The sequence below is a fragment of the Empidonax traillii genome, unplaced genomic scaffold (assembly GCF_003031625.1).
Source record: "Empidonax traillii isolate 1590-97213 ecotype Southwest subspecies unplaced genomic scaffold, ASM303162v1 scaffold132:size1788729, whole genome shotgun sequence".
Classification (NCBI taxonomy): domain Eukaryota; kingdom Metazoa; phylum Chordata; class Aves; order Passeriformes; family Tyrannidae; genus Empidonax; species Empidonax traillii.
This window is the reverse complement of record NW_020955325.1, coordinates 1,047,624-1,059,737: the sequence shown is the minus strand read 5'-3', so window position 1 is coordinate 1,059,737 and position 12,114 is coordinate 1,047,624. Positions and strand designations below refer to the sequence as shown.

The following is a 12,114-nucleotide window of genomic DNA, read 5'->3' as shown; positions in this document are numbered from 1 at the left end:
GCCAGAAAACTGTTCTCCTCTCTGGTCAAGTTTAACCCATGCTTAGGTCTCCTGTTGCCTCCACTTCTGAACCTAACAGCTCCCACAGTAGGAGCACGGTGGATCTGAGTCCAGTGCCATTTGGTCTGTGTGGGAATATATACCCCTTCCTTAAAACACTTTAACATTTTTGTGATGTACCGCAGTTCATGAGGAGTAGGTCCATTTTAGGAATAGTAAGTTATAAAATAAGCTATAATTATATATGCAATAGATATAGATTACATTTTAAACAAAGTCAGAATTCAGAAATTCTACAAAATAAAAATACATCACTTTTTCTGCAGATTGTCAACCAAATCAGTATTTTTTTTCTAAATATTTTGATCTGAATGAAACCACTATTTCTCACAAGTAAAACATTTCCAATCTGTCTGATTCTGATGTGTCTTAGCTGGTCAAAATGTAACCACACATCTTTTTTTCAAACATGCCACAAGACAGACAGGAAAACACCAGACTGCCTTACAGACACATTTCTGTGTAAGATACAAAGTAGAGATATTGTATATAGGTATATAGGTCTCCTATCTGTTCAAAATCAGCAAGCTTTGGAATTTGTTGTAGATGCAAGTTGAGACACAGCTGAGTGTTTCAGTTTAAGCAATGAAGGAAAACAGAGAATTTAGGAGAAGACAGCCAGCAAGCTAAATTTCAGTTTGGAGCCCCATTTTATTTTTTTTTTCAGTGAAGAAAAAAAAAATCAGCTCTCCAGAAACACAAGGTCCATTAGAGGAACTCTGGAGAAGGAGGATTTTGCCATTTCCTGTAGCTTCCAATGTTTACTCAGAGGGTCCTCTACACAATAATAAACTTACAGTCTTAACAATATCATCATATGACTACCTTCTAAGCTGCTGGATCACATAGCTACCAATACCTAATCTGTCAAATTTTCAGCTAGATATGCCTGTATGAGTTGCACCTCATCTTTGACACTCATATAAATGTACTTCTAGCTCTGGTAGATATAACAATGCTACTGCTTCATAATGGCAATATATTAATCCATAATTTTTTATGCTCATCAGTCTCCTGTTATCTTCCTTAAAAGTCAAAGCTATGTGAATTACAAGGACCTGCACAGATCTCCAATTACACCAGAGGTCTGGTTGGCATCATGCAGGCTGGTCCATTTGCACAGCCCCCTGCCTCCTACCAAACCAAGTCCCACAGCAGGTCTCACAGAAGCCACAGAGAAAAAGGCAAAAGACAGAAATAAAAACACAGAAATTCTAAATACTTTCCCAGCTTTTTCTTTTAAGTGGTCCTAGAAAAGCAATTTAATTCCCTCTCTTCTTCATTTAACTCACCTTTTTCTTTTTTCCATGATTTTTTTTAACAGTAATTTATTAAGGAATTATTCCACACACTTTTTCCCTATTTAAAAACAATCTCTGGAGAATATAAGCAATTTCAGCCACATATAGAAAGGAGTTTAAGGAATTTAGCTGCAAACACCACTGAATTATGAAATTTGCGAGTCACAATGCAAGCCACTCTCTTTACTGCTAGCCATCTCTGCCTCAACCGTTATTTCTGACCAGCCTCAGTGGACCAACATGCCTTTAGTTCCAAGGATTTCTTCCATATTACCTTGAAGAGAAAGGTACTGAGAGGCACTTCGACCCTGAAAGCCAGGCTTGCAAGATGGAAGCAGCAGGAAAGACCAGAAAATCAAAAGCATGCCTGCAGGGACACACCAGAGGTCTAGAAAACTCAGACAGTGTCATTTTTCTCAAGTACTAAGGCAACAAACCACAAAGAAATGAAAATCCACCCAAGAGATTACAGAGTCCAAGAAAGGCTTCTGAATAAATGCAGCAGCCCAGCAAGGTATGGGGCTTGACAGCAGCATTAGAGATTGAAGCCTGGTTTTAACGTACAGCTCAAATTTCTACATCTACCAAGGAGCTGCTTCTTCCTTTCTGATAAAGGTCTCTTGCCAAATATTCAGAGCCAAACCCAGTCCATTATATCCACTCAGGTTTGCATGACTAAGAGGAGGAAGATCACACCCCACAGCAAAATCCCAAAAGTGAAGTATCCCTTTCCTCCATGGTCTACATTGCAAACTGCAGGCCAGATACAAATACACCTTGCTGTATCTAATAAGTAGTTAGAGTTGCTTTGATGAGAGTGGAGGAAAAGAAAAGATTTTTACCCACCCTTTCAGCACACTGCAACCACAAAACGCTTGCCAGTTTAGCGTTAACCAAACAGAAAAAATCCAATGGGCTTTCTTCTCTGCTGTCTTGCTTTTTATGCAATGATTCATACAGGAACAGAGGAAGTGCAATCTCTGCCATTCTGCTCGGGTACCCTTTAAGCTCTCTTTGCTCCTCCTGACAGCACAAGGTCAAGGCGAGTCTCGAGCACGGAGGGTGAAAGCGTCAGGCTGAAATGAGCAGCCACAGCAGGGAGAGTGCCAGTGCAGACAGGTAGGCAGAGGTGGGTCACCATACAAGGAAAAGCATCTGATCAGCATTTGTGGTTCATGGTAGAGGACACTTGGGGGAAGTCAATGGAGTACACGGGTCAGATACCGGGGGGAAAAAAAAAAATCAAAATCTCTCTTTTTCCCATTGCTCTCATCAGCACCCTGCAGTGCAGCATCTGCTCCGTGTCACCGACAGGGAGGAGGCTATGCTGCTGCTCGGCCTCTGTCTTTACCAGCACAACTGCAGCCTGGCCTGGGAAGGGTCTGAATACTCATAGCATGACACTGCACACAGCAGCAGGAAACTGGGAGATTTCTGTTGAAAGGAAAGATGAGTGCTCCTCAAAGATGGACACTTAACAAGGAAATCCACCTTAATTTCTAACTGCAAGCCAAGCTAAAAATCCGGCAATCAAACCATGTCATCCTACTGGGTGTTCATGAATGACAATCATTTGCTTGTCATGCTAAGATATTTATATGTCTCTATCACTGTCATACAGAAGCATATGGGATTCTTAATACCTGGAGGTACAGGAAGCCCCACTGGCTACATATTTCAGATATGGAAACTGAGACACAGAGGGTAACCAGGTACATATCCCCTGCAAAGAAAGGTCAATTGATTCAGTCTTGAGTCCTTCAGTCTGCCAGTAAATCACTCTGGGGACACAGAAAGCCTGTGGCAGAAATGGAAATTAGCCTCTTAGGTGCTAACACTCTTACGACCAGACCATTCAAGTTCTGCTGCCCCGCACCACTTTCTTTACACGGTATACTTCGGTCTCTACAGAATAATGAGGTGAACAAGTGTACATGCAGACAGGGCCTGGAGAGCTGACACAGCGTAACTGGCAATGGTGCCAGCAACACAGAATACGAATATAGTGTACTCAGATCCCAGTCGCATTTCAGAGAAAACACATTGAAATACAAACCAGTTCTGCATCACGTAGAATGTGACATCCACAGTCCTCTCTCCCTCCTCACATCTACTTCTCTCAGCCCTTGGGCTGTTTTGCACCCAGTTGCCAGCTCCTGGACCTGTTCACAGATGGAAGAAGGGCAAATGCTTTGGCCTGCAGGCTAGGTATACAATGGCAGTGAGCTTGTCTGCAATGAAGGATTGTGGGAGAGGTACACACACACCCAGAAGCCACACTGCTGTCTCCAGACAGCAATAACATGGCAGTTGCCTTGCTTTTAACAGAGAGAGAAAGAAGGTTTCCTGTCCATCAAGTTAAAAGTGAGTCAGCAATGAAACAAGAGGTAAAGGGAAATCAGAAGTTGGCCCAGGACAGGTGGCCATTCTACCATTTCATCACATGGATTACCACCTTTTCCTGCACCAGGAAACACTCATTGCTGAGATCGACGTGCAGAGTCTTCTCTTAGTAGTGACAGAGTGTGCTGGTCAGATGTGCTTCTCCTCCGATTCTTTTCCTGGAGCCCTGTGGCGCATTTCCAGCATCCTAAAGGTATTTGGGAGGATTACTGCCCTCCATTTTCCAGCAAAACATAACAAAAATTACCCTCTGGCAAATGCCCTGCACACCTCCATACTGAAATAAGGATGAAAGCAACAGCTATAGCATGTGCTGTCTTGCTTGGGGCTATATTTACTGCTGATTGACCTCTATGACAAGTTGCCTAGCTCAGCAGAAGCCTGTACAGTAATAATAAATCAACTCTCCCCCCACACACTTTTCTTTGGGGCAAAACCAAAAGAAAATAAACCTTTCTTCTGAATCGTAAGTCCAAAAGAGAAATTTCTGACTCTGTTAATTTCATAATTATTACTGTTTACTGTAATTTCAATCTTTCTTTAGCCATGCCCAAAAATTCCAGTTTAATTCCTAACTGTGCACTCTATGAGACAAAGTCTGGTCTATGGGACAGCAGGCTGGTCTATGGGCTGACAGAGAAAACTGGTCTCCAGATTCCAGATAGCTTTAGTCCTCCTTGCTCAGTCCATTCAAACCTACTCTTTGCAATAGTTAAGAACTGTTCTCTTATACTATCAGGCAGGTATAACCAATACAGAACAGCTTATGTAAACAGTCTGTATGAGCTATGGCTTACTATTTATAAAGTAACATTTTGATCCTGTTTCTTTTTTTCCCTGAGTTCTACTCTCTCCTGGTCCACAAATTATTCTCACTCTTTAACAGTTCCACCTCACATCAAATAGTAATCTCCTTTGTACCCAACCACCACCTACTTCATTTTATCAGAGATGTCCAAGCCTTGCCTAACTGAGAGCTTTAACTTCTTTCTTGCCTGAGGTCTGCAGCTGATCTGCAGTGAAGCAGAAAAGGATTGTAGCCTCATGGTCATCTATAATACAGGAGAGTGAAACAAGAAGAATATAGTTGTCAGCATGTATTGCAGATAGACTATTTGAATCAATGGCACTCACCACGTAGGGTCCTGTAATCTCCCTGCTGCTCCCCTGCATTGAAAGCAGGAGAGACCATGAAACAAATCCAGCTAGCTCTGGAGTTGCAGGCAGTCTGTGCTTATGTGAGGGGACATAGGTCCTAGGCATCTTCTGTGAAAGGGTATGTAGGAAATAAATTTGAATTCTTTGGCTGCTGCTCAGTTTGAATATTTATCATTAAGAATAACAAATGGTGCTTGGAGTTTCAAAGTACTTCAAAACATCAATTAATATCTTAACATATCATCTTTCTCTGGTGCTCATCTGGCAATACATAAAAAAATTTAACAACCAGACTGGGAAAAAGATTATAATTTTAAAAATGATCAAAAGAAAGCAGGAAGAATGAGCAAGAGAAAGAGACGGGGAAAAACAAATTATTGCAAAATTAAGTCATGAGCAGAGTTCTTACCAGCTTTCTGCCCAATGGCCAGTGCTGTGACTTGAGAAGTGACATAAAACAGCATATTTTCCCCTTGCAATATTTACTCCACAGACCTTGGAGACCATCAATTCTAGAGTTTTGCACTGGTGAGTGAAGATCTGGGTGCCTCCAAAGAGGTAAAGTGTCCTAGAACTGTCTGCTGTCCTCTACAATAGCAGAGCACAAGACAAACGAAGGGCCTACAACTGTTTATTGTTAGTGAATTCAACAAAAAACAATTTATATTCATCTATCAAGGAATATGCAAGTGGAAGCAAATATTATGGTCATGTTCGTTTGTTTCTGATTACAAAATGTATGTAAATGTATATGCAAATTAAGTGCAACTATCAGGCTCATGGCAAAGTGCCAAACTAGCCCCTTGTATTGCAAAGATTAGGGTGGCTGGAAGGAAGATACAGTGACTGTGAGACTAAGCAGTCCCTTCAGATACAGCCAAGACTGGGCTGCTGGAAAGGGGCAGGAGGAGGATAAATCCTGCAGTAACTTGTCACTTGAAGCAAAGCTGAGGAACTACAGAAAAATCTGTTCCCGCTGCAGTTAAAAGTGTGATAATTACAGAGCAACGGGCTCCTCTGTCATTCAGCAGGCAGCATCCCCAGGAAATCTTGCTCTGTAATCAAGGGAAGAGGTGCAATCAAGCCCCTATTCAGGCTTCGTTTAGAAACAGCCCCTGCAGGCAAGACAAAGGCTTCAGCATGGTGCTTTGTGAAGTTGGTGATCACATCAACGTCTTGGTTCTGCAACTACAAGCAGTTAGTGTCATTTCGAAGCACATCTTCCGTTCACCTGTCCTCACAAAGTCCAGAAGGAGTCTTGGAAGAGGGGTGAAGTCTTGGGCCAAAATACAGCAGTACTGGAGGAAGAGAAAATTTCTTGCAGACTGACAGCATGATCCTGAATGAGCAGATAGCAACATGCTCATCTGGCTTCTACAGCAGCTCAGTTTGCAAAATTTGGATGGGGAAGGTTTTGTTGGGGTTTTTTTCAAGCAATATGAATGTATCTCTGCTGCTCAAATTCTCTTCTCAGGAACATCATTCTCTTGGCAGCAGCCTGATCCCACAGAGATTGATGAGGTTTATTAAAGGAGAAGATGTCTCTCAGTTCAGCTTTCATGTCTAATGCCACCATTGCCCAGAAACATACAAACTAATTGCTACTCAAATCAGCCATCCTTTGTACCCTACAGAGCTCTCAGATTCAATGAACCAGTTTACTCCAACTGCAATAAAAATAGTCCCACATTTTATTCAAAACAGCAAACCCTTACAAGGTGTGCACGCCATTTGCACTCCCACTGTATAAACTCAGACACAGAAATCGGACCTGCTCAGCTACCCATCTGGGCATGTGGCTGCCATGACAGACACAATCCTGCTAATTCCAGATGCATATGAAGTGCCAAAATCTTTTCTGCACACAGGGGGCACATTACGGACAGGATTCCTAGTCTTGTCTCAGTATGGAGTGGTTGTTCTCTGTTGGCATTCACTATAACTGGAACTGCACTTGGACTTACAGTAGCCCCTAATACTGTAAGTGGAGCTTCATTCCATCACTCTAGAGAATCAGCAGGTTCCACTCTCTATCCACTCTCTAAAATCTGTCTCTGGCTACAGAATAAATAAAATTGCTGTGGTTTTACCATCTGCAGGCATGTGTATCAGTCAATAGCCAAGTAATGGCCTGGACACTGTCAAGAGAACTCATTATTTAAAAAGTACATATTACATTTAGCTGTTCAAACAGAACTTGTTATTGATCAGATCCCATCAGTTCCCACTAAAAGAGCCAGCTCTGGTGACAAAATGAAAATACGCACACAGACTACAGACTAGTCAATACTGTAATGGAGTTCAGGATCCCTCCAAAAAGGGAGTTGTTGATATCCGGTTGAAAGAGCACGTCTTTTTCAAAAATGAGACTGGGAATAAAATAACCATGTTACTTCTGCAAACATCTAAAGGCAGGATAAGGAAACAAAACAAAAGTGAACAGTTCTGACAACAAACATTTCAACTTCTTGGGGGGGAGCAAACAAAGAAAATATGAGTTGTTTAATGGCCAATCCAGCCACAGTCAGGAAGAGCCTGTATCCAATTGTGCCATTCCTGCCACATCCTACTGTTTATCAGTGGAGGTTCTGCCACACTCACAGAATTGAAAGACATCATCTTTGGAGTTTGCTATATTTTTCAAAGTCATATAAAAAGGTACCTAAACTTAATTTGGTTCCTGCTTTGTTTTCTTGCCACTTTTCTTTGTCTGCTTGTTTCCACTCACTAAACAGCTTTTCTTTTGTTTTTCCCCCTCTCACAATCTGCACATTGTAACATTTCTCAGCGACAGCATTTAATACACAGAAATCACCACTGCTACAGCATAAAGGAGTCATAAAAGAAGGTTGATTATAAAATTCTAATGTAAACCAAATAGACACGATTTAGAAATACACGACAAAACTGTGGAAATCTCTGCATTTGATCCATTGCAAAAGTTGTCCACGATCATCTTCTCTGAGAGTGAACAGACACCAACTAACAGTAAGTTAAAAATGTTTACCTAAGAAGGCACATCGTGACAAACTTCTTTGCTCACCCTTAATAGAAGGTTCGGCTGGAAACTGATGAATCACTATAGGAAACAAACAGCAATGGTGACTCACGGCTTCAAAAGGTAACAATAGCACTGCTTGATGCATGGTGTCTAAAACTGAAATATCCCTGGAATCATTAGAAGATGGATTTCAGATTGCTCCACCCACCCAGGAAGTGCAGGAACTTCACCACCTGAGCCTTGGTTAGAGCTCCCACAATTGCCCCACAGGTACATGGAATTCCTGCTCACTTACAGTCTTTTCTCAAGATGTTCACTGAAAACCGTACGCAGTTGATGTCTTGAGCAGTTCTGGTGGAGTCTGGATCCAATAGCCCACCACTCGAAAGAGCCTTACAATTTTATGTTTCAGGGTCCACATGCCTGTGTTGCTCTTGCAATCTTCCATCACCATAACTGGCATTTAGACATGAGGATCAGGCCTGGGGGGGCCCAGCTCCTGAACTGCCCAGTCACACCCAGCAGTCTCTCCAGCCCCACGTAACTCATGGTTCAAGCACAGAAAATAGTTCTGGCTCATTATTAGTTTGGACTTGATCAGTTCAGAACAAATGGCCAAAATTTTGGTGTTCAGGACTTCACAGGCTCACAACTACTGTCTAATGGTCATGTACTGTTACCGTGCTGTTTGGATATAAAACAAATTTTCTGTTATCATTAAAATCACCTTAAAACGAATGCACATATGGATGCTATGTTTATTTTTCAAACCTTCCCTTCCTATAGAAAAATATTTGCTTCTCCATATATACTGTAAACGTAAGCTGTAGGGCTTTTTGTTTAGATATCAAGAGTATAAGGACTATTTTCAGCACTTCTCACATTCTAGATACTAAACTCCAGTTATTCTAGTTTCATTGCCAAAATAAGTGAACAAATGCTAGTTGTGAAAATATACTATTGCAAGTATTTCCATTTTGACAAAATTTAGCTTGGTTTTTTTTCCCTTGAGATTGGACACTTCTTGTCCAGGTTTAATCTTTGGCTTAAGCTCAAACTCTTGTGTTTAAAGCCAAATGTCACAAAAAAATGGTCTGATGAGATACTCAAACTCCCACTGGGATTTCGAGTTGACTTACTTAAGCCTCCTGCACATACAGAGTTAATTACCATCACACTGCTAAAGACCAAGGGAAAACCCCTGAAATACAATTCAGCATGGGGTTTGCATGACTTAAAACTTTCAGACTCAAATTCTAAAAGAGAGTAGAAACAATGTAGAAACATGCAAATTCCTCTTCTCTTTGCAACACTAAGATCAATTTAAAAACCAATTTAAGCAATTTAATCAAGGATGCTAAAACAATCAAGGTGCCATTCAGCAATTAGTATGCAAGCAATTCAAGGGAAGCACAGGGCTTCCACAGACTAGCAACAGCCAACATCAAATAAGGTATGCAATGTCCTGCCAATCAGTTATGTTAGCCATATATACATGGCTCCTGTTTGCTGACACTTCACTCAGTTTTCAGGGACACAGGGTAGTGGAATAGCCATTGCTTTTACCAACACTAACCTAGGGTACGTCTGTATTTACCAGTTTATGTTCTCTACCCTTCGTAGGAAATTGCTGACGAAATGAATGATGACGATGACAACGTGTCCATGCTACAAATGCAGCATCTTTTCAGAAAGGTGCTTCTTGCAATTGTTCATGCTATCTACTCCCATTTCATTACTTCCAGCTGGAATAGGAAGGGTGGAACTTTAATTCCTCTGATAACCACCAGTAGGAATAAGAACTCCGTCACAGCCCTGCTAAATAACAAATTAACTCTTTGGATTATGTAAAGGTCAATGGAAAGCACAGAAGTATTCTCTTACCTTCAGAACACAGCTTGCCAGCATATCCAGTGGCTGAGCAGTCACAGTGTGGTTCGCCATCCAGAAGGAAGCAAGTGCCACCATTTTCACAGGGGTTTTCTGAGCAAAGTCCTTCCATTTCCAGTCGGACCCCTTGACTACCCAGGAGCTGTGGCTCAGAGTTGCCGTATTTCAGATCCAGGATAAATCCTTGAAATGGAGGCTCACTCAGAACACCATCAAGAGTCAAGGCAGCAGGACGGATGTCCAGTGGGACTCCACCAACAAAAAGATCACTGACGATATTCATATACTGGCGTTGCGGACGCACCTCACCCGGCTTGGCCTCACCATCCAGCACTAGCACTGTCCGAAGGCGATTGCGGCTGACCATCAGGAAGTGCCAGTTGCTATCATTTACCTGCTTGTCTGTGATAACTGTTGTCTCTGCACAGTCCACACTGAACTGGAGTTGGATGCGCCCATCAACAAGGGACAGACAGAGGAAGTCACAGACACCACCATCATCAAAATAGAGAAGCAGCCCAGCAGAGACGTTGGTCTTGAACTGGAAGCTGAGTTCGCTCCTAGTGCTGGCATCCCAGCGGAGGTAGCGGGCCCACTGGTTGGGGATGCCCATGAACTCCAGACCCAAACAGAGACCCAGCAAGGAGCCCAGCAGCAAACTCACCTTCAAGGTGAAGTAGACAGAATGCAGAGTGAAGCCCATTGTTTCAACCTGCTCTTCCCTAGGAGAAAAACAGAAGCCACACTACTGGGAGGAGAACCCCAGCAGTCAACACCAAGCGTTAAATCCAAAGGGAAGAGGAAGAGAGTAGAAGGAGTGACAGAGTGGGAGAGCAAGTGGAAAGTGAGATAGCAAGTTCACGTGACCAAGAGGAAATGTCTCCTCTGCAGGGAAAGATCTCAATTATCTTTAAGGATCCAGACACTTTTATCTCAGAAGTGCAAGGTATTTGAAAAGACTTCTCCAGATGGTACACTTTTGTGAAGGGCAAAATAACCCACAGTGATTTGTTTTAGTAGAACACAAAGATGACACTGGTGTTCCAGGAGTAAGGAAAGGGAGAGCCGAAGTCCAAGTCTAAAATTCTTGTTTTCTAGAAGTGATGACAATATTGGCGGTGGTGGCAGTGAGATAGAAGAGAGAGCGAATTCATAAAGCATGTGAACCTCAAGAGGGCAAAAATAAAGTCAGTCTTCATGGTGCACTGGTGGATACCCAGCCCATAATTCACTGATTGGCACTCACGGAGCTTGCAGGACCTGTGGGATCAAGAGAAAAAGAAAGGGAAAAGTTAGTCCTACTACTCACTATATCTTTACCATGAAGCTTATTAACATCTTGTACAATAACTCATTTACATTTCTTGATACTCTAGATGCTTCTTCACGCTTGCAATTGGCTATGCAGTTCTCCAAAGCAGCAAGGACATCTGTGTTCTCAAAACTAAGAGGACCAAACAGAGAACTCACAAAGTGATGTGCACACATAACAATGCTGAGCAATGTAAAAACACACCACATTATTTAACTCCGTTGATGCATGCAATCTCATTGACTTAACTGAGAAATGGTTCTGGAGCTTTCCCAGTAACAATTACCACGAAAATGCTCAGGGCAAAGACCAGAGTTCCTCAGAGTTTAAGATCTGATAAAGGGCAAGAGAAGACATTATCCAAACTTCCCATTCCATTGCTTACATTATGCTTCCTAGCACACCAAGCAAGCACTAGAGAAGACAACCGTGCAGTCAGCAATAGCTGCTTTTACTTTATGTGTCTCACACACTTCAGAGACTCCAACATGGACCTCTGCAACCTGGAAACATGCTATGCAAATTATATATGGTAACCTGCAGCTTAGATGATAGCAAACTTGCAGCTTAGATGCTAAGAACTGTCTTAACACATAATCACTTACCCTGCTCTAGTTGTTTGGCAAAAAGGCAAAGTTCACCCCTAACTAACAGCAAATAATTGTAACTGCCTTTTCTGAGTTACATCTGTTAACACTGGAATTTAACTCACTTCTGCATATTTGCATGTGGGTGACTGTATGCCTGGTGTAGGAGGATGTTTTAAGTGACAAGTAAAGACAGCAAAAAGCTATGCTCATTCTTTGAAAAGTCTACCTAAAAGGAAAATAAGTTTTTTATTAACAGAGGTGTTTGTTCACGAAGATGCGTTGGGCACAAGAACAGCTCTGGAAATGGCCATAGATACAAACCAGGAAAGGAGGTGATGAGAACCAAGGCCTTCAGCCTCAGAAGCCAGCATGAATACAGCTTTCGCAAATTGGGACACA

At 42.1% G+C, this 12,114-nt stretch overlaps 1 protein-coding gene across 1 annotated transcript in view; it reads right to left on the bottom strand.

Annotated features, from left to right (window-relative positions):
- The window catches only part of NRXN3 (neurexin 3), a 744,047-nt gene that overhangs the window by 676,292 nt on the left and 55,641 nt on the right, over positions 1-12,114 (bottom strand). The window contains exon 2 of the mRNA XM_027883699.1: positions 9,808-11,073. Within this exon, the coding sequence (XP_027739500.1) occupies positions 9,808-10,516 (709 nt within the window). The 5' untranslated portion in view covers positions 10,517-11,073. The remainder of the gene's footprint in view (positions 1-9,807; positions 11,074-12,114) is intronic.